The sequence below is a fragment of the Oryzias melastigma genome, linkage group LG17 (genome assembly GCF_002922805.2).
Source record: "Oryzias melastigma strain HK-1 linkage group LG17, ASM292280v2, whole genome shotgun sequence".
Classification (NCBI taxonomy): Eukaryota; Metazoa; Chordata; class Actinopteri; order Beloniformes; family Adrianichthyidae; genus Oryzias; species Oryzias melastigma.
In genome coordinates this window covers 21,034,834-21,057,223 of record NC_050528.1, presented here as the reverse complement: position 1 = coordinate 21,057,223, position 22,390 = coordinate 21,034,834, and the positions used below count along the sequence as shown (strand labels likewise).

General features: G+C 37.0%; 2 protein-coding genes across 5 annotated transcripts in view; both read left to right on the top strand.

Annotated features, from left to right (window-relative positions):
• The window catches only part of LOC112147474 (solute carrier family 12 member 7), a 37,868-nt gene extending 24,722 nt beyond the window's left edge, over positions 1 to 13,146 (top strand). For 3 of the 4 annotated variants that reach the window (XM_024273909.2, XM_036216245.1, XM_036216246.1), the window contains 15 exons: positions 169 to 343; positions 1,266 to 1,384; positions 1,467 to 1,565; positions 1,718 to 1,837; positions 2,923 to 3,027; positions 3,307 to 3,475; positions 3,916 to 4,111; positions 4,373 to 4,542; positions 4,728 to 4,859; positions 4,938 to 5,045; positions 5,195 to 5,299; positions 7,087 to 7,256; positions 7,664 to 7,678; positions 8,612 to 8,745; positions 12,468 to 13,146. In XM_024273909.2, the coding sequence (XP_024129677.1) occupies positions 169 to 343; positions 1,266 to 1,384; positions 1,467 to 1,565; positions 1,718 to 1,837; positions 2,923 to 3,027; positions 3,307 to 3,475; positions 3,916 to 4,111; positions 4,373 to 4,542; positions 4,728 to 4,859; positions 4,938 to 5,045; positions 5,195 to 5,299; positions 7,087 to 7,256; positions 7,664 to 7,678; positions 8,612 to 8,745; positions 12,468 to 12,559 (1,909 nt within the window). In that variant the 3' untranslated portion in view covers positions 12,560 to 13,146. The remainder of the gene's footprint in view (positions 1 to 168; positions 344 to 1,265; positions 1,385 to 1,466; positions 1,566 to 1,717; positions 1,838 to 2,922; positions 3,028 to 3,306; positions 3,476 to 3,915; positions 4,112 to 4,372; positions 4,543 to 4,727; positions 4,860 to 4,937; positions 5,046 to 5,194; positions 5,300 to 7,086; positions 7,257 to 7,663; positions 7,679 to 8,611; positions 8,746 to 12,467) is intronic. The other variant, XM_024273910.2, reaches the window with a different exon arrangement.
• Positions 13,147 to 15,158: 2,012 nt separating this feature from the next.
• Positions 15,159 to 22,390, top strand: part of col15a1b (collagen, type XV, alpha 1b) — a 53,302-nt gene continuing 46,070 nt past the window's right edge. The window contains exons 1-2 of the mRNA XM_024274164.2: positions 15,159 to 15,378; positions 15,569 to 15,633. Coding sequence (XP_024129932.1) covers positions 15,368 to 15,378; positions 15,569 to 15,633 — 76 coding nt within the window. The 5' untranslated portion in view covers positions 15,159 to 15,367. The remainder of the gene's footprint in view (positions 15,379 to 15,568; positions 15,634 to 22,390) is intronic.

Below are 22,390 nucleotides of genomic sequence, written 5' to 3'. Positions count from 1 at the left end.
AAATTAAAAGATTTTTGCTGATGCTGAATAAAAGAAAAAATGTCAATGAAGTTGAAAGAAAACCTCAAAATCGACCTGTTTGTTAAAGCATTTTTTTTAGGAATTCCAATCCTGTCAACTCCAATATACCCAATATTGTTTAAATGTGTGTATTTTGGGATGTTTCAGGTTTGGAGAGTCGATAAAGAGGACGCCTGTAATAGGTGTTCTGGCATGGCCCTCACCCTGGGTGATTGTGATCGGCTCATTTTTCTCTTGCTGTGGCGCAGGCCTGCAGAGCCTCACCGGCGCCCCCCGGCTCTTGCAGGCTATCGCTCGTGATGGGATCATCCCATTCTTACAGGCAAGTGATTCTAGACGTTTCCTTTTATTTTTATTTAATTTTAGGTTTATAAGATAATGACATTTAGACTGTTTTCGCTCTTTGAAATTAACACATTTATTTTTTATATTAAAATATAGATTGACTAAGTAGAATGAAAAGCTAATAATACAACTTAGAGCTTTTAAGATACCTGAATAAAACACATTGGTGCTTCATTTTGTGGATACACATCACAATTTGATATCAACTTTAGAGATTTGGAATAAATAAAGAAAAACGTCAAGAGACACACAAAGTCAAGTTCTTTTTCTTCAAATTGCTTGTCCTTTTTTTCCACAAATGTAAAAAATAAATAAAAATAACTAAAATCACTTAATCTTTTAAATCATATCATCTCTTATTTATTTTATCCAAAACAGCATAAAAGAAAACAAATATTCTGCTTTTAAAGACCCACTCTGATGAAAATTGTGTTTTTAAACATGATTTAGTGGTATTTTTCTCAAGGAGGAGGACATATGTAAAGGAAATTAAGCTTAAACTGCATTTCTGATCATTTCTTTATTCAAATCAGTGTAAATCAGGAGCAGACAAAAACAGAAGACATTTGAAAAAAATCATATTTGTTTTGTAAAAATTACACAGGGCGTGCAACAATCTCCAGTCTGGTGTATCCAGAAAGCTCTCAGTTATGAGTGACAGGAAGGGGGGGCGGAGTTGCTCTGCAACCAACAGTCTTGTCCACAACTCAGAGGCACATTTCTAATGAACTACTGCCACTCTGCAGAAACTATGTCAGGTTTTAGGCTAAAAAAGGCATAATTATAATAAAAAAAAAAAACACTGGGAGCGATTTTAAAATAGCTCAAAAGATGATCAGAGTGGGACTTTAAGTAAAACGTTTTTAAAGTAGTTCATAACCGGTCTGTCTGCTCCTCAGGTCTTCGGCCATGGGAAGGCCAATGGCGAGCCCACTTGGGCCCTTCTGCTGACGGTTGGAATCTGTGAGATAGGAATCCTCATCGCTTCTGTGGATAATGTAGCACCCATTCTTTCTATGTATGCACAGAGCTTGTGACTTACATTTTTATCATGTAACTTTATTATTTTTTTAAATAAATGTTTCCTTTTCTCTACTCAGGTTTTTCCTCATGTGCTATCTGTTTGTCAACTTGGCCTGTGCTGTTCAGACCCTCCTGTGTACCCCAAACTGGAGACCTCGTTTTAAGTTCTATCACTGGTGAGGACAAACCCCACATAATCATAGGTTCAAAATGTAGGCCAATTTCCAATGCATTTTAAAAATTTGACAACTAAGTGCTTTTGTTCTGAAAAATTACTGTCAATAAAGGTTATCCATCTATTAATAACTTTAACTTTTGTCTCCTACAGGACTCTGTCCTTCCTGGGGATGAGTCTCAGCCTTTCCCTAATGTTCATCTGCTCCTGGTACTACGCTCTGGTTGCCGTGGTGATAGCAGGATGCATCTATAAATATATTGAATACAGAGGGTGAGTTTGAAAACTCCTATAAAAGTTATTTGAATTCAAATTTGTAATAGAAAAGCTGATAAAACATGTTGTCATTAAAGTTAGGATTGGAATTTGGAAATAGCAATCTGTAGTTTATTAACCCTGTAACACTGGAGCTCCAGTGTTTATGTTCTTTGATTCACTGTTACTTTTCAACCATTTACATGATCATCCTAATTCCAGCAGATTCTGAAAGACAAAAGCGACTCATTATGGGATGGCCAGGGGACAATTTGGTGGCCATTTTGTGGCAAAGTGTGAAATTTAGCAATTTTTTACATTTTTGCACTGTAGGAAAAAGAAAACGAGCAATCTTCACAAAATGAGTCTACTACCACAGCCAAAGTATCCTTGACCTTTGACCTCAGGAAGAGGCTGCCATCATGAATAAAAAATAAATAAATAAAAGCACCTTTAACCTTAAAAAAGAATTTTACAGATTCAAAATGGGTGATTTTGCTTCAAATGTTCAATTAGTTCTTGCCTATTGCTTCCTAACTTCTCAAGCATCGTTGGGAACCGACAGGAAAAACGTATTGGAATTAGAAGTTGCAAATTTTGAAAGCTGTTAGCATGGAAAACTAGCAAAAGTGGATTTAATCTGTTCCTCGCACTATTTTTTTTTTTTAAATCCAGAATATTGTGAACATTTAGTACATAAATCCCTGGCTCAAGTTGAACAAAATGATATAAAAACACTTGGAATGTGGACTTGGTTAACAAAACCCTCAGTTGCTAGGAAATACAAGAATTTACTTTTGCAGATTCTTCTAAAAATAGCATTGACCTGTTCGTCACCCCTGGGCGACCAAAAAATAAAATGGTTGCTATGGAGATAAAATCCCCAGAAAAGCTGCAATTTTGAAAAAAGTTTTTTTTTTTCATGAGTGGTCATTATAATCTGACTGGCAGAAGCCACTTGAGGTAAAGATTTTGTCTGTCACCAGCGATGCCTCGCATGTTAAAGGGTTAAAGAAGAAAGATGAAAAACTTTTGACTTTCTAAAACAAAAACAAAAAAACAAAAAAAGAAACTGAAAATATGTGAAACCATTGGGTTCTCAGGGCGGTGAAGGAATGGGGCGATGGGATCCGAGGCTTGTCCTTAAATGCAGCGCGGTACGCTCTGGTCCACCTGGAGGAAGCTCCACTGCACACCAAAAACTGGAGGTGAGAATGCTCTTCCCGCTTTAAAAAAAACTCTATTGAATCAATGTATATACATTTTGTGGTAAATAATAATAACATTTTATTAATCTTTTAACACCTGAAACCATTTTAGGCATCAAACGCAAACATCACACAAGACCCACGTCACACAAGACCCCAAAATACATGTTTTTTCAATACAAATACGTCAAAGATATTTGACTTTATAGTTTTTTTGTGTGTGTTTGTTTGTTTTTAACCATCAAACTAAAAAGCTTTTGTTTTTATTCTCATGTTCAGGCCACAGCTGCTGGTTTTGTGTAAGCTGGACTCAGACCTGGCTGTGAAGCATCCTCGTCTGCTGTCTTTTACGTCGCAGCTCAAAGCAGGGAAGGGGCTAACCATCGTCTGCTCGGTCCTCGAGGGCACGTACATGACCCACAAGGAGGATGTCAAGACCGGGGAGCAGGTTAGTCGGGTCATTCCTCTGCTCTGCCTAGAGGGGACCTGGTTGCGGACAAGATGGTGGCTGAAAACCATTAGCCGGAAGAATGTCCAGATCTGGAATACCCAGTTACAACACCAGTGGCTACAACTCTGAAATCTTGTGGAACTTCTGCTTCTGGCTAATGATTTCAGCTGCCATCTTGTCTGCAACCAAGTTACTCTTGGCTCTGCCTGCCAAAAATAGATAAAAACATTTTCATCTAAGATTGATTCAAATTATTAGCACAATAAACAGGTGAGTGTTCAGCATCATCAAGCATTTATGACCTTTACTATACCCCGCCACATATTCAAAAGCTCCCTAGTACCTAATGAACATTATTTTTAGAAAGCCAACTTCATGACTATCATGACTATCTTGTCACATTATTTTACTTCTTTGCTCCATGTCACCACCTGCAGAACCTGAAAACAGCCATGGCAGCAGAGAAGATGAAAGGTTTCTCCCACGTGGTGGTGTCATCCAGCCTGCGAGATGGTTTCTCCATCATGATCCAGTCTGCAGGGCTGGGAGGAATGAAGCACAATGCCGTCCTCATGGCTTGGCCAGCAGGCTGGAAACAAGCCCAGGACTCTTCTGCAAGGAAGAACTTTATAGGTAACCTGTGCAGAAATGTCCCAGCAGAAGAGAATGATGTCTTCAAAGAATTTCAGATTTTTCTTCTTTAAGTTTTGATTCAATCCCCAAATGCATAGGCGTCTTGCTGTTTAAAATATGCAAATTTTATGCTATTTAAATTAAATATTTGAATTAAAGTCTGCCCTATATTTATAATATTTTCTAAATAAGACACAAAGGAACTCTTATCGTATATGCCTGATTTCTTTGAACATTTTTTTTCTTACTTCCTCCCCACAGAGACAGTCAGAGAGACGACGTCGGCGCATCAGGCTCTGCTGGTTGCAAAAAACATTGACCGTTTCCCCGACAACCAGGAGCGTCTAAAGGAAGGAAACATCGACGTGTGGTGGATCGTACACGACGGCGGACTGCTCATGTTGCTGCCTTTCTTGCTCATGCAGCATAAGGTGTGTTCAACTTCCAATCCAAGCAAGAATGTCGTTTTTTTATTTGTTTTGTAAATCAGGATCCACTTTTTTTCCAACTCCGAGAGCAGAGGATGTGGATTTTTTAAAATTGAATCATTACGTTTTGTTTTTTTTTTTTACTGAGGAAGGAAATTATGCTGAAATTAACTGCTGCATGATTTTAGGTGTGGAGGAAGTGCCGGATGCGCATCTTCACTGTGGCCCAGATGGATGACAACTCCATCCAGATGAAGAAGGACCTGGAGACATTCCTCTACCATCTGCGGCTGGATGCAGTGGTGGAGGTGGTGGAAATGGTGCGGCAGTTTGCCAGTTTTCATGTGATTCTACAGCATTTATTGTCTTCGATATTAACGTTGGGTGTGTCCTCCTAGCATGACAGCGATATCTCAGCTTTCACCTACGAGAAGACGCTGATGATGGAGCAGAGATCCCAAATGCTCAAACAGATGCAGCTGTCCCGCACAGAGAGGGAGAGAGAGGTACTACACATGCAGTCTACTTTTTATTTTTACTCTTCTTGTGCTTTCAAATATCAAATTTTGATTCAATTGTTGCAAAAAATAAGTTAGCATAATGTGCACAATCATGTGCAGACCCCCACAAACCAAATTCTATTGGGAATGCTCAGATTCAGAGCATCACTGATGTGTCCCGCGGTTCCATAAAGAGGAAGAAGTGGTCCGGTGTTGCTGGCGGCTCTCCCTTTAAGACCCAGAGCATTCCAGAGGATGAGGTAGCGAGCAGGCAGCATCCATTGTGCCATGACCCCGCCCATTTTTAAATTTAACATCCATTTCAAGCTGCAGTTCTTAGTTGGTGCCTTCTGCTGCAGCATCATCCTCACAAATCCATCTTTCATCCTCATGTGGAGTTTAAGGTCATCTCTTTAAAGTCCCACTCCGATCATTTTATTGTCAATTTTAAAAGGGTTTTATTTACGAAATGCAGGTTTTAGCCAATATCCAAAAATTTGTTGTTTTCTTGTGAATTAGAAATTCACATGGAGTAAACCTGCCCCCTTCCCCCATCATCCATATGTTTACATGCTCTCCCGCTAGCTTACAGCTCTTTACACAATCAACCTAAAATTATTGATGCAACAAAAATGGCGAGCGGTTTTGAGCTCAGGTGAGGAAAACAAAGACGATCATGGATCTAGTCATCTGCAAGTGGATGCATCAGAATGGAGCAGAGTAGGGAACTTTTTCCAATGGCAACTTTGCATCTGCTTCTGATTTACAATGATTTGAAATAAAGAGATACTCAGAAATGCAATTTTAAGCCTAATTTTATTTATTTGTGCCCTCCATCATCAGAAAAATGTTTCAAGAACATGTTGAATGTCAATGACAATTGTCATCACAGTGGGTCTTTAAGAAGAAAAACCATTAAAGCAGAGTTAGTGTTTAACTTTATTTGAGCACAAGTTTCTTAGTGTTGCAACAGTTTATTTAAAACTCATTACTGCCCTCTAGAGTCTTATGTTTGACCATTTTTTTTTGTTTGTTTTGGGTCTGCAACTGTGGCAAAGTGAATGTAAACAGAGTAAATTTACATTATTGTGAGGGTTTATTTTCTTTATCATTTCAAAAGACAGTTGGACCTTTTGGGTCAAAAACTGAACACTATTGCTGTTGAAATACATTAAGTGTAAACATAGACAACTGGTTCTTCATCTTTGATAGATCCGGTGAGCTCCAGCTGCACCTTAGAACAACTATTTTCTCTGTTCCTGTTACGAAATAAAAACGCAGATCCATCTTGTTTAGAATAATTAACAATGTGCCTTATAAAGTGTATGTTTATTACTTGATATATAGTGTCTACAGCAAGGGAAGTAAAGGGCGACTCACACATGAAGTAGATGTAGATGATGACAGCCACTTGTGGTCAAATTTTGGTCTTAGGGTAATTTTTACATTTTGGTGCCCATTTGAAGTAGTTTGGACATGTAAATATCTTGATGGCAAAAGGCATTCCAGCTAAGTGTTTCCAACCGAAACAACCTCAGTAACTGCATATCCACACAACAAAAAAGGAAAAAAAGAAAAAACACAATTTTCCCGTCACAGTAAGGAGTATTCATTCATTGGGCCACTTCAGTGAAATATTTGCAAACTACAGTTAATTTGATGGATAGTCTTACACGTTGTTCTTTAATTTATATTGTATATTACACTTTATAAACCAATTAGAGTGGAAAGTGTTGAACATTTTGCTAGACTTGAATAAAATTATGCTAGATTAGAATTAACGACTCAGCATTTGAAATTCAGTAAAATAGACAAGAAGGAATATACAATTTAGACTTTTATTGTGAAATATTCCATAGTATTTTTGATTCCATTATTTTATTTTAAAGTAAATGGTTACAAAATACAGGGCTTTCATTTGCATGATTTTTTATCATTTTATTAAACTTTCTAATCGATCACCCCCTCATTCTTTGCATGTCACCAACTGCACTAAAATGTTGATGCCTGAAGAACAGATACTGTGACCTCTGACCTCTTTGTTTAGGCCCAACTGATTCATGACAGAAACACGGCCTCTCATTCTGCCACAAACGACAAAGCTGCTGGTTCAGCACCTGATCGGGTCCACATGACGTGGACCAAAGACAAGCTGCTAAATGAGAGGAACAAACAGAGGGAAGGCATGGCCGTGAAAGACATGTTTAACATGAAACCGTAAGTCAATCGGTCCTGTTTTAAATTTTTTTTAGCAGTACATGATAAAAATGAGAACAATATTCCTTCTGACCTGCAATTGTCTGTATGTTTCTAATACAATAAGAGAAAATCTAAAGTCAAAAATGTTTTGTGGGTCAGGATTTGCTCCCAACTTTTAAAGAAATTTGAACAAGTAGTTAACTAAAAAATATGTTTAGAAGGGTCACACTTGATTTAACCCTTTTTAAAATAGTTTTTAAAAATATTCTCAAAAACATCTTTTTTTAATCATTTTCCTTCTTTATATTGTATTGTATGTAAAATTAACTTTGTTGTCATTTCAAAATGTATTTGTTCCAGTTGTGATAAAATGGAAAAGGTTTTTGTTCTAATTTTAAATCTTTCTTTTCTCTTTCTTCTTTTAGGGAGTGGGAAAATCTGTAAGTTTTATGATTTTTTTCTTTTCTTTAAGTATATAAATCTCTCAGAAAGTCGTGGTTTTCAGCATGCCAGTGGGAATATACACAGCAAAAAAAAAAAAAAATCCCAAGAAAGAGAAAAGACCCTTTTTCAAGAAAAACAAAGTTGTAATTTTAAGAAAATTTTTCAATGGAAACAAAAAGCTAGTTTAAGAAAATATGTTTTGGTGACCTGCATTTTTTTCTTTAAATTAGAATTTTTTCCTAAGTCTATTTTTTTCCCCTCCATTTGCAGATTTTTTTTCTCTATTTGAAAACTTTTATACAATGTTTAGGAATTTTTGACCTTTTCCTAGAGCCGTTTTTGCAGTCGGCTGCATGATGCAGTTTTTGTCACAAAAACTCAGACATCTGCATGAGTGTTTATCCAAACGTGTCATCAATGTTGTTTTTACATATGACTGACTGACACTAGCTGTGTTTCCATTGACTATTAAATTGTGTAAATTAGATTTGCAGTGATACATTTGCCTAATGGAAATACGTTAATTTCGAAAAAACTGGCATTTTTCGACCTTTTTCTAATTAAATGAGTCACATGACCAACAATGACTGCACCGGTCTCACAGCATCACACAGCTCATCAAAGGTTGAGTGTGTCATGTGGAATCATTGGATCCACAGCTCCTCTGCAAAATCACCAAACCAGCTATTAAAGTATAGTTCACATCAATCGCCCTGTTTTTGAACGACTCATCACGTGAGTTGGTTTGCGTTTATTCACATGATTATGATTTACTGGATACAGTTAATTGCAAAGTTGTGTTTTTTGAACATCTCTAGAAAGGATAACGTTTTGTGTATACTTGTAATGGAAACACAGCTACTGTCATATTATAAAATGTTGGGTTACCCATGCATTTTTTCTGAAATGCTCTTTTTATGTAAATGTAGGAGTCAGTCCAATGTGCGGAGGATGCACACGGCTGTGAAGCTGAATGAAGTTGTGGTCAAGAAGTCCCACAATTCAGAGCTGGTCTTGCTCAACATGCCAGGCCCACCCAAGAACAAAAAAGGAGATGAAAACTGTATCCTTTGTCACTGTATATCGTTGGTCTGTCATATTAAGCATAGTTATATTCAGAAGATGAATTGCCGGTGTAGCCCTTTACTCTTGAATTATTTGAGCAGGCTTTAGGTTTGTTTCTGTGTACTCTCGTACTTAAGAGGACTGTAACACAAACTGAAAACTATCAGTAGAGACTTGGGTTAAATTATATTGCTTGATCAATAACCAAAGTTTAAAGGGAATAATTATACTAAGAACAAACACAACTATATTAATTTCCCCTTTTAATAAAGCAAAATAAGACAAAATAAACACAAATAAGTAGCAGTTTAAATTTTTACAGTTTTTCTTATTTTTTTCTTTCAAAGAGTATTTATATTGAGTCCCGTAACAAACAAACAAAAAAAAACGCAGTTATAACTTAAACTAAAGTCGGCATCTACTGTCTCCTACGTAGCAGGTTTGATTGTGGAATTTCCATCCAACACTCCGTGGAAATAATCTTTATAAAAATCTGTACCTCAGGTCAAGAAATACTCCCACTCCGTTCAGTCGCGCAGTCCCTCGCCATCCTCGTCTCTCTCAACAACACAGGTTAGCCAACCTGGCGGCAACAGCTCCTAATCCAGCAGGTGCATGAGGAGTGGTCAAGCACACTCTAGTGGTAGTTAAGCTTCGTATTGAAGCTACACGGTCCTTTACCACAACCCCGACCTTCAGATAATTTACTGTAGCTTATCCGACCGACAAACTATGACACACTATCCTTTTAAACTACTCGAACTCACGAAAAAAACAACTCCGCTCCCGTGCCTTCCTTCTCCGCGTAACTTTTTTCCGGCTCTCCTTTTCTCTGCGCCTTCTCACATATCCCTCCGCCTCTCTCTATGATTGACCAAGGATTACTTTAAACACAATATTTTTCATATAATGTGCATCTAAAATAGTTCTCAAACTTCTGAAAACACACATTAACTATCAACACAAAATAGGTAAATAAATAAATTATTATATCTTCTGCTTTATAACCACAAGTTATAAACCCTTTGAAACTTTAATAAACATACATTTCCTTTATCTGGGTTACACCCGGTCCCTCAAAGAAAATCTGGCTAAAGTGAAACAACAGTTGTACATGTTTTTTGACCTTTAACTCTAAAGGACCTTTTTCTATCTCTACTGGAAAAAGTAGAAGTGGGAAAGTTGTGATGCGCTAAAAAAGCATTCTTGAACGCACTTTTAGCATACAGTGTATCATTGTCACTACCTACTAGCACATGTATTCACAATTGAAAGACGCTTTGAGTGAAATGTCAATAATCTCACAAATCTTGCTCCAGGTTTTTTCTTTCACGTCTCTTCTCCGATATATGAAAGACTTGATGCCATATCATTCCGGCCGGACACAAACTACAATCATTAAGTTCTCCTTCATGATCAATTTTCAAATGGTTGGCACTTCCAGGTTTTGAAAAGGATGTCACCAGTATTAGGGTGGCCCAAAAAACATTTTTCCTTTTTTCACCTAATTTGAGCAATGCATTTTGGTCTACTACCCATTTTAGTTAACACATAAAATTTTTAGGTAAAATAAACAACATTTAGAGGTTGCACAATGTCATAGAAAAACGGCCCATCTACCATAAGCGCTGGATAATATAAATCAGTAAGAACATCAGTTTCTCCTCCAGAATTCGATCACTTCTGCAACTGCATGGCATGCACTCTCCTTCAATGTCATTTTCTGGTCTTTATGATAATAAAAAAAGACTGCAAGTGTTTCTCGAAGAGTGGGGAGTTTTGTTCTTTGCTCAACAGTTTCATTTACTGGACCAATCAACCAGATTGTTGTTTTGGCTCTTGTTTTTTTCTCAGTGGTATCTTGACTGCTGCAGGATGCCATCATCGATTGCTGTAACTGATAAAAAATACAATAAGTCCAATGTGCACTGTTGAGGTTAATAATAAATATAAACAGTACTGAAGGAAAACATTATGGTGTTTGACGAAGTTACCATAAGAAATGAAAATAATATCTGTACCTACCAACAATAACTGTAATGATGAACTGTCACAGACTCAGTGCTCAAGCTTCTCACACCACTCCATATGTCCTTTGACTAGGTTAAAAAACTTTTCCTCTCAGCCTGTTTTCTTGTTACAGGGTTAGACATTTGACAAAATGCATAATTGTGTTCTTTCTTTGTTGGTGATTTGACAGTTTTGTCAGTCCTGTTCTGCCACTGCTAAACTGATACAACTCTACAAGTGGTGCAGTGGTTTTTGGCTTATTAAAGAAATATAATGGAGTATATTATGAAAGTGGTAGAATGGACAGTATGATGAGTACATATATACTGGATCACTAACAGCACATAAGACATTATATTGCGACAAACCGACATGCTTTTGCTATTTGAGCGAAAAGTCTTGGAACTTCAAGCGGCTTGTGCAACCTCTAAAATATCTCAGATTTGCCTGGAATTTTAACCCTGTAGCCTTTGCCTGTATGGTCAAGGTTTGCAGGGTTCAAATCCAGGAATTTATGAAATTTATTTGTTTGTGTGTTTTTATGGACCACCCTAACCAGTATGCAACAAGATCATGTAGAGACCGAAAACAGATTTAATAACTTGTGAACACCAGTCTCGAACACAAAGGCCGAGCATACATGCTCGTTTACATAAACTTTTGATTGGAAGTGGTCCCTTGAAGACACATTTCCGAGCCCGCTTTGAACATAGAGTTATTCTGATCAAGCTTCAGTTTTCTCTGATTTGTTAACTTGTTTCATATAAGTAAACTATAAATATGAGCTTTTGACAATGGATTTGGCTAAAGCTTCTGTTTTCACTCAACTGCAATTGACAATTTATGTAAACCTTAACATCTACAAATGGATTGAATGATTGGTGTGTGTTGCTAACTAAGGCTGTATTCAGACCGGACACATTTGGTTCACTTAAAGTGAATCAGAGTTAGTTTTCCCAAAATCTGGAACAAATTTTTTAGTCTAACTTCACCCATATGAACCCTTGTCCAGGACCAGGAACTGCTCTCAGACCCATCTTTTGAGGTGGTTTCTGTTTTCTTTCAATCGGACTGAGCTCCAGTTCACTCTGAGCTTTTCTAGATCTCAAAAGGATCTCTTTTGGACCAAAACAGCCACCGTAGCCGGGTATTACGAGATGTAAACACAGTAGCAGAGCAATGATGAGACATAGCAACTCACTGAAATGTGACCAGATCTATGCAGGCCTAGCAAAACAACTTTGAATGTAATACTCACTACTTCTCACACAGTTTTCCCAACATTCTTTATGTCAAACGCTTATCAACATACCTTCTTAGCTGTCCCCTCCTCAGTAACCCCTTGCAACATGCCTTTGCTATACCAAAGTAAAAGTAAAAAGTGTTGTACCTGACATTGATACAGACGTTCAAATTGGTCAGCGAAACACAAAGTTTAAATAAGGGAACTATACTGACAAGGACAGCAAAGCCCCGTCCGTGTATTTCCTGGCCATCCTATGACTGAAGAGATTTTTAGTCACATGGCTTTGTTCACAAGCTTTGGTTCCAAACAGAAATCTCTGATGGACATCAGTCTGAATACAGCCCAAATGCAAGGTTCAGGACACAGTCCAGACCAAATTTGGCAGACCTGGTCCAGAATGATGGACTGTTGGACTAGTTTGAAAACAACTTTATTCACTGAATCTTTAACCATGGTGTGATCAGATATGGAGTTCCTGGAAGTTCTAACGGAAGGACTAGAACGTGTCCTGCTGGTTCGTGGAGGAGGTCGAGAGGTCATTACCATCTACTCTTAGCACTAAGAAACTTTTTTTAATTATTATTTTGATTTAAAACTGGAAGAACAATACCGAAAGACAGAGGACGCAGTTTCTCATTGCCAATGAAAGAACAGACTGATAGAAGAAAATGTGCCACTTAATATTTCGAAGTAACATGATTCTTCAAGAAGAGAAGACTGAGCTCACACACCCTGATTTCAGCGTTCCGTCATCAGAAGCAGACGGCTGGTGGTTGAAGAGCCAACGATTGCGTTTATTTCCTTGTTTTACAAAAAATGTTTCAGTGTTTGTCACTGGAGTATGCTTTTTCATTTGCTCCCTTGTTGAAAATGTATTTTTGTGTAAAAGCTGCCATGGAAATAGTTCATTTCACTGCCAACTGCAGACAAAGTGAAAAGGAAACTTTTATATTATAATGCTGCAAGTATCATTTGATCTGCATGCTGTAAAAAAGCAAAAGTGCAATTTAATGATAGCGTGACTTACCCTTTGTGCATAGATGGTGTCTTTTATTGTATATTTGGAAGTTGTCATCATTTTGTGTGAAGCCCATTGTGACAACTGTGTTGTGATATTGTGCCATATAAATACAATTTAATTGACTTTTTTGACTTAAACACAACTGTATTAGGCATGCAGAAAAAAGAAAGTGAAAAGAGTTTTATTTTTAAAGTATTTCAGTTGTCTAAATTGATTTTTAAAGCCGCAAAAATCTAAAAGAAGTGTAAATTAATTCCAAGAATTATGTTGAAACTGTTTATTGCATTTTCCTTTTTTTATTCTACCAACAACAAAAAAATTGAAAACATATGAATCATGTGTTGTAATAAAAAATGTGAAAGAATATAAAACTGTTGTTTTACATTCAATGAAGCAAAAATATATTTAAAAAACACACTTTCAGTTATTTTCAGACAAGTTTGTTGACTGAAAAATGAAAAATGCAAAATTGTGTGCCTACACCATCTTCAGGCAGTCTAAATACATCCAAGCAAACCCTGGTCCAGACCAGGAACCGCTATCGGACCCATCATTTGAGGTGGTCTCTGATTCCAATTGGACTGAACTCCAGTTTGTTCCAAGTTCTTCATCAGTCTGAAAAGGATCCATGCTCGGAGCAGAACAATTGGACCAAAATGGCCACCGTAGTCGGGCGTTACTAGAGGTAAACAGAGCAGTGGAACGACAACAATACACAGCAACTCATTGAGATGTGGTGAGATGAATGCAGGTCATTGAAACAACTTTTAACAGGATACATAATGCTTCTCACACTGTTTTACTGACAATCTATATGTCAAAAATAAAAACTCTTTACAATGCAGAAACATTCTGTCTCAAGCTGTTATAAGCAGATAATGACAATTTGTGACAGCAAAATGTTGGTTTCAGCCATGTATTTTAAGATTAGAATCTTGACTTGAAAGCTAACGACTTACTTAATATTGCAAGACATAGTACAGAGATAGAGTGGTCGACCTCTGATCGGATGATCACAACATGTGTAGAAGTATCCTTGGACAAAACTCTGAACTCCACATTGCTCCTGCTGGTTCAAGGTTGGCGCCAGTGATTGATAGCGGAGCCTCCATCAGTGTGTGAATATTTGTGGATATGGTTGAATGGGACTATGACTGTAAAGCGCTTTGGGCCTTCTAAGGAAAAGCTTAACAAGTTTAAAAGCTATATTGCAATTTTTTTGTGTGACATAAAGTTAATGTAACTATGAAAAACTCAAGTATAGTCATCAGAATGTTTGGAGCATAACCAAAAGTTATGCAAAGTTAGCTATTTGCCTGATTTAGTTGATTCAAGAGATAGCGCAGCTAATGTTAGCTTGAGGCTAAAAGCTAGCATATGACCATGCAGAGTTCTAGTGACAGGGAGGGGGAGGGGTTACTACACACCAACAGTCCCACCCACAACCCAGATGCAAATTTCTAGTAAGAGACTTTAGCTGAGCATAAAATATGTATTAAAAACAACGTTGGCCTTTGGATGTTAGCTAAACTGCAAAAATCATAGTTTAAAACACCACTGGGAACAATATGAGCAATAGAAAAAAAATATGGTTGAAATGGGACTTTAAGGTAAACGTATTTTATTTTAAAGGTCGAAGTTATGATCATTTGGTCATTTTTTGTTATATAAAAAAAAAGAAAAATTGTATTAGTCGGATTTTGATTTAAAAAAAAAAATCTTACCTGAATCAAGCATTACACGCAGACTTTTTCATCTCTGTTCCTGAATAATTATAAGATATTATTAACAGGTTATTTGGGTTGTCAATATAATGTGATTAACTTGAAGCTAAGTAATCATAGAGTTGTTTCATTTGCATTCACTTTGTAATTAGGAAACCAAAAGCAAATCTCTGCCTCGGGTCACCTGGAACTGACTGATATAATTGCTTTATTCATTAATGAAGGCATTTCAGGAATTCCTTAATTTCTGGGTTTTAGTTTTTGAACTGCAAATAGTTTGAACTGATGACACAAAACCTGTTCAATAATAAAAAAAAATAGATTCAGTCTATGGTTGCTTTAATTAGCAACTAAACTATTAGCTAAAGTGATTTGAATGAGGAAAAGTTTCTCTTTTTTTTCTTGGGGGGGAGTCGGATTTCCCGACTGCATCCAGGGAGTCGTTTGCTCCAGACTGAGGAAGTCTTTGTGCTCCAAGAGAGAGGGAGCAGCAGTGACTGCTTCAGGTCTGGAGAGCTGAAGGAGGACAGAGGGACCACGGAGTGTAGCTGCTGCTGCTGCTGCTTCATCACACACTGTTCCCTTTCAGAGCGGGATTTTTATTGACTTTCCTGCTGAAATGTTTCAAGGGTAAGAATTATTCCCGTGAATTTAATGTTCTGTGTCTAAAAAGAAGTTTGAATGGATGTTTGATATCATTCTGCAGTCTTATCCAGGTCTGATTTGTCGCTCCAAATTAAAGCTTTGACTCAATTTTGGCATTTCTGCTCAGAACTTTACAAGACTGAACTTTTATGATGTGACTGATGTTTCGCTCCAGGTGGTCTGCTGCCCTGCATCTCGCCCTGCTGTTCTGTCTGGCAGCTGCTCTGAAGGACACGGGGGGTAAGACTTTTGATCTTTAACCTTTTTTTGTAGTAAAAAAAAAGACAACCTATCAAAAATTCTTGAAAACAATCATGACAAAAATGAGAAAAAAAATTCACCAAGTTTCAAAACTTCTGCTTGAATGAATGTTTTAGTATTAGTCCCATTAACTGCTAAATAAATAAGTTGGATATAGTTTAATTGAAGTTACTTAAACTTCTGAGTAAAAAAATAAATAAAGATATTTTAGATTACACAGAGTTTCCCTAAAATTAATTCTTGAAAACAGAAGTTAAGAAAGTAATTGAAGCCGAAGAAATAATTCCCAGAACAGATAAAAACCTGCTTGTTAGATTCTCATATGTTCGTACTAGAAGCATCAAATTGTATTGGAGTAACATCTGGATTTGGACTCCATCCCCATTTTTACACGTGTATCTGCTGTTGTGGTTTTCACCGCCTCCCCGCTGTGTTGCCCTTGTGTGCGTCTCTGCTGGAGATTGATGGTCTGTTTGTTAGGCAATCGGCCCATCTTACTCTAATCCTCTTCATCCTCTTTGTGTGTCTGCGGTGAGGAAGCTGGAGGTGGTAGACAAGTCAAACACCACACAAAGGTGGGAAATGCAATGTTTAGCCGGTATGGTAATGAGTTTCTTCTGTACTGCTCTGGCTTTGGTGCAGTGGAATGATGGTCAACACTAAATTTTTACATTGAGTAAAGTACTAAAAAAATCCCATTTTGATTCTGTTATGGATAAATAATGTAAATAACCTTGTCAAAAATGTATCTAGGGTCAGATATGCATTCCTGAGTGTCTCATGACAGTGTTTTCTCCAAAAGGCTTGGTAATCACACTGAATACCTTGTGACTCAGAAAACCAGTTACCAATTCAGGACAACATCTAAAACAAATACAGTGGGATATCCATCTAGGGGTGATCATTATTTAAAAAAAAGATTATCTCAGTCACAAACTTTTTGAGATTAGTAAACATATGTAGTTATCGTTAACACTTTATTTGGTGAACATTGGATTCACTTTGATCAAATTCCACTGCCCTTTTTCTGCACAGTCAACAAATTTGACAAAATTCTGTTGTCAAACAGAAACAATAAAACATGGTTAAAATGCATAACACCATTCATTTTTAGCTATTTCTGTTTACTTTCTTATTTTTTATGAAAAAAATCTTTTTTTTTCTTTTTTAGAAAATGCAAATCTCCAAGCAAAATCCCATTTAGCCTCAGGGTGTCTTCAGACTGGACACATTTGGTTGGCTTAAAGTGAACCGAAGTCCGTTACCCCCAATAATCCTGAATACATTTTCAGTATGAATACACCCAAGCGTACCCTGGTCCAGATCAGGGACAGCTCTTGACCCATCATCTGATGTGGTCTCGATTCAATTCCAATCAGACTGAGCTCTGGTTTGCTTTGAGTTTTCCTCAGTCTGAACAGAATCCATGCTGGGAGCAAATGGACCAAAACGGCCACTGTAGCTGGTCAATACAGGATGTAAACAGTAGAGGTGCAACAAAAAGACACACCAACTCACTGAGATGTAGTCAAGTGAATACAGAGTCACCAAAACATCTTTTAATGGGATACACATTGCTTCTCACACAGTTTTCCCGACAATCTAAATGTCATGAACGCTTATCTCCTCAGTAACCCCCTTGCAGTGTACCTCCTCCGTACCAAAGCAGCAGTAAAAAGTGTTGAGCCTGATGTTGAAAATTGGTCCACGAAATATAAAGTTTAAATACGTGAACTAGCCTGAAAAGGTTTGCAAAGCTTAGGACTTTTGTCGCTTTGCCAATGACTGAAGAGATCTTTAGTCACTTTAGTCACTTTTGTTTTGAGAAGTCAATCTGGAACAAATTAAGTGGACTCGATCAAGGCCAACTGACTTTTTCAATCTTAATGCACCTTTAGAATAAAGACCCACTCCAATCATCTTTTGAATTCTTTTAAAATCATTCCCAGTGTTCTTTTAATTATGATCAAATTGTTTTTAGCCAAAATCAACAAACATGTCATTTTCGAGGACATAGTTTTTTGCAGAGTGGCAGTAGTTTCATTGGACATTGTGTTGTGGGCGGGGTCATTGGGCTGGAACAACCCTGCCTCCCTTCCTCTTGTCATTGCTGAGAGCTCTCCGTTTACATGCTTTCCTGCTAGCTTACAGCTCATCACACCCTGAACCAAACACTACTGGTGCAAAAAAAAAAGAAAATAGCAAAAATTTTAAAATAAATATATCTATATTCTGAATGTATATTTATATTTTTAAAAAAGCCAGAAGAGGAAAATTTAGACGTGTATTTAGTAGACTACAAATAAAATGGAGCAGATCAGGGTGCTTGTGGACTGCTGAGTGTAGATTTTATGTCACAACCACAAGCTTTCTTAAAAAGAATTTTTGCATCTGCTCCTGATTCCCAACAATTTAAATAAAGAAATACTCAGAAATGTAGTTTTAAGCCTAAATTTCTTTAAAGATGTTGTCCATCATGAGAGAAACGCCACACAAAAATGCTTAGTAAAAAAACCCACCATATTGAACTTTAACCCCAATAGCACTGACGATATTAAATTGTTCTGTAAGAAATGAACTTTAGGAACTAACCCAGGTTTGCAGTTTTAGTTTGCCATCCACATCTACACAAGGGAACTAAAAAATATGTTATACTTTTGAACAGTTTGAGCTTCTTCCACAATGAGTCAAGTATCAGAAACATTTAACAACTGCTTTGTGGAGGAACGGGTTAAATGAAGCCAGAGAATGAAGAAAAAGACATCATAACCAGCTGTTCAACTGAACTGAAAAGTACCTGCAGCGTCTCACTTTGATGTTCTAGTTGGTTTGCTTCTACTTTTTGGTTCCCTAGATAGCTTTGTTTACATTCACTCAAAAGAGGAACCTCACTGGTAAACAAATACGGATTCTTGTTTGGTGCAGACTATTCAACAGACAAACACTGGCTACATTTACCATGGACATTCCATATTCATAAACTTCATGTTGTTGTAGAAATCCAAATTCAAAAACAAGTTCATATAACCAAATGAGATGGAAATTAGACATTTTTTAACCTTTTCTGTTAAAATAATAATAAAAAAACTTCTTTGAAAAGCCATCTCAGAAATAAAAATGCTTTCCTCAATAAAAAAAAATCTATTAAAATTACATTCATTGGTTTGAGTTTGATAAAGAGCAAAAATCTCTCACCCTCATTAAAAAAATGCAAAAGAAAAGTAATTTATTTCTCAAGAAAACTTCGCTTTCCATTTACCAACGGTTGAGCTGCTCTGAAAGGATGGCATGTCCGGCCAATATCAATAATTGCAGGGAAATCCCAGTAGGAGCCTGTTTTTGAGCTCACTCTGCACATTTCAGCACAAAAACTGGTTAAATAGTCCCAATTTTATCCTTAAAAAAACTTTGCACTCTCTACTGCATTTACTATTGACTTTTGCTCCTTACCTAATTTTATTTAACTGCAATGAAACTTAGTTTAATCTTTTGTTTAATGATTGTAACCTGACAAGAAAGCATGAAGGAGCCAGCACCATAAAGGCATTCAGTCCGTTATATTACTGTAACGGTGTTCTGTCTGGAATGTGCTCATTCAGCCACGGTAACTGTGGTTTGGTACAATGGAGCAACTGTAAAAAGGTGTCATTGCTGGATATGAGTCATGCTTTGCCCCTATGACTCCTGGTGGGAAAAATATCTCAGTGGAAACATGAAATGAAGAATGGCCGTTTCTCATGAACTGTTTGAATGTCCGTTAAAAAAGGTGTTTCGTTCTTTGCTTGAAATGATGACTGGGAGAGATGAAGTTTTTTTGTAGCATTGAAAACCAGTGGAATTAAATTACTGTAAAATTTTAAGGTAAAAACAATGTGCAGCTTTCATTTTTCAAAGGAAACACTGAAATGCCACCAGCTTTCTGTTGTTGTTTGGGTACAAGGTTTCCATGGTTTCAGCACGAGAAGCTGAGCATGAATTGTTAGTATTGTTTCTGCGACATGTGCTATGTACTCTGGGACATGAGACACTAAAGCAGCTGAAACTCAGATAAAAGTGTTCATTACATATCCTTCTAGAAATTGTTCTGATGCAACATCTATAAATGCAAGAACAAAAAAAAACAGTTGAAAAGTAAAAAAAAAAATAATAATCATTTTAGTTTTAAGTGCACCCTCTGATACTTTCTCTTTTTATATAGACTATAGACAAAGCTTTAGCCCCACATCTTATTTTAGGAACTCCTAGCCGCTAAACATTAATTAATTCAACAAAAACATTTATATGTAAGCACACATTTGCTCACGCATCAATGGAAGGAGAAAAAAAAAAACATAACCAAAACAAATGATATGGAAACTGGACCCTTAAATACACTGAGGTTAATTAGCTGAAATGGAAACAGCTGAGATTAATCATCAAATGAAAACAGGTGAGACTGGGACTAAGGAAAACTAGAAACATTAATAATAAAAAAAAACACACACACACAAAATGGCACAATCCTCACAATTTTGCATTTATTTAAAGAATAAAATTAAATTAATTAGGTCTATATCAGCTTCCTTAAAAATGTATATAACAAATTAAAAAGTGAATGGAAAAATACATAACTCCGCACCAGCAGATGGCGATAATGTACCTACTAGTGCTGGGGGGAATCAATCCGAGTTGGTACCATAGACTGTATATAAAATAACTGGTCAAAGCAAGCCCCCCTACTTCCGTGTTCCATATAGGAAGTACCACTGGGTTGCAAAAAGGCCAAAGTCCCATTGACTTACATTAAGAAACAGACAGTTATTTCTCAGTCATTTTATATGTCAGAATAATCATTCTTCCTCTGCTGCTTTCTGATTAACTTCTTCTTTCTAATCCTAATTTTTTTAAAGATTTTTTTCCATTATTACAAGTTATTAGAGTTATAAATTGACCAATCAGATGGCTCAATAAGCGTTTGTGGGTCTGACGTCGACCGTCTGGGGGGTTTGAGTGACAGGTGACGGGTAGCCAATGGGAGCAGACTTCATCAATGAGTCCGTGAAGACCTTTTAACACCTACTTTACAATTCAACAATGTACCTACCAGTCATTGTTCTACTGTTGTTTTCCTCAATGGAATGTACCGATGCAGCAGTTTGAAACAACAAGAAGCGCATTTTTAGATGAGGATTTACTCTGTAGAAATAGATTTCACTCTGAGGTTATGTGCTTTGGACTTTTTTCTTTGTTTAACGTTCGTTTTTCTTTTTTCCACTGTTTTGATTGTAGCTTATAAATTATAAGTTGCATATATGCGCATAAAATCACCAACCAAAGTTTCATCTTCGCCGCAATTTTCCAGCTTCAGCCTGAATTAGACGCAGCCGTCTGAGGAGCGCGAGACAAACTTGAAACCTGGTCGTATTTTCAAACAGAAAAAAGATCCAGCTGTTCACTTGTTAGGATGGTTATTTATTTTAAATACCCCTGAACGCACTTCTCACATGCATCTGATCAGATTTTAACCTGCATGTGAAGTAACGCTGCTGCGGCGCGAGGGGGCCGCGCACAGTTCGGGCACGGCGTCACCCAAATGCTCCTTTTATCTCGACAAAAAGGAATAAATGTAAGTAAATCCCAAAGGACCGCTGACAGAATCAAATGTTGGGATGGTTCTTCCTCAAAGGCTTCAACAATGACTTGTGCAATTCTCTCGAGCCGCCGATGCTGAAGTTGGCTTCCGATTCACAGCGAGAGCGTTCCACTGTATTTTTCGAACTCAGACCACCTAAAAACAGGTCCTGTTCGAAAAAATCGGAAGCCAACTTCAGCCTCGTCCCGAGCCGCCATTATTAAAGTAGAAGGTGTTTACATCCCGCGGTCTTGTGGTAGAGGCGTGGAAAGAGGCAGACGGTTGCAATAAACTCACTCCTGATTGACGACAGTACTTCCTGTCCATTATTTTTACAGTCTATGGTTGGTACTGATACCAACTTGCGTATCAATCCCACGTTGGTATCAGTACCAGGTCGATACCAGCCCACAGATATCCATATTTCCACTTTAGTTTGAAACTTTTCTGTGTCTGCCAGCTGTCACCAGTCCTGTGAGATCTCAGCAGCAGCAGAAAAAGAGCCCAAAGCTCCCTATTTCCACTCTATTTAAATGCTAATTTATTTTTTACAAGTTACTTTTCACTTTTTTATTATTCTTTTTAAAGGCTAAGGAGTTACAAAATATTTATATTTCTACCAGTTGTTTTTTTTATTGTTAAACATTTTGATTTATCTTTGCATCATTTGCTTCTTTTGTTTTTTTGACTGTTTTGCTTTCACTTCTTCACTTTTTACTTAATTTCAATACGTTTTTTTTTCCATCTAATTGAAATTTTTGTCCTAATTCTGTTTTTATGTTTATCATGTAATTAGAAAAAGGGAAAAAAACTATTCACAGTGATTAAAAACAATTGAGATTTTGAGGTTCATGTTACATCCATCACATCTACAAAAAATATAGATATTGGTCTCGATATCAGCGATATTGATCGGTATCAGATCGATAACCGAACGCTCAGTTTTGCCCATCCTCAGTGCCTACTACGAGCTATATGTCATCCGCTGTAAAACTGCACAAGTAAAAGTTTTGTATTAACAAAAAATAAAAGAAAATACAATAATATCTAGGTAAATGGTGACTTTTTTTAAAATGTGACTTCAATATGACTTTCATTTCACTCTCCGTTTTTTCTCGTTTGTGA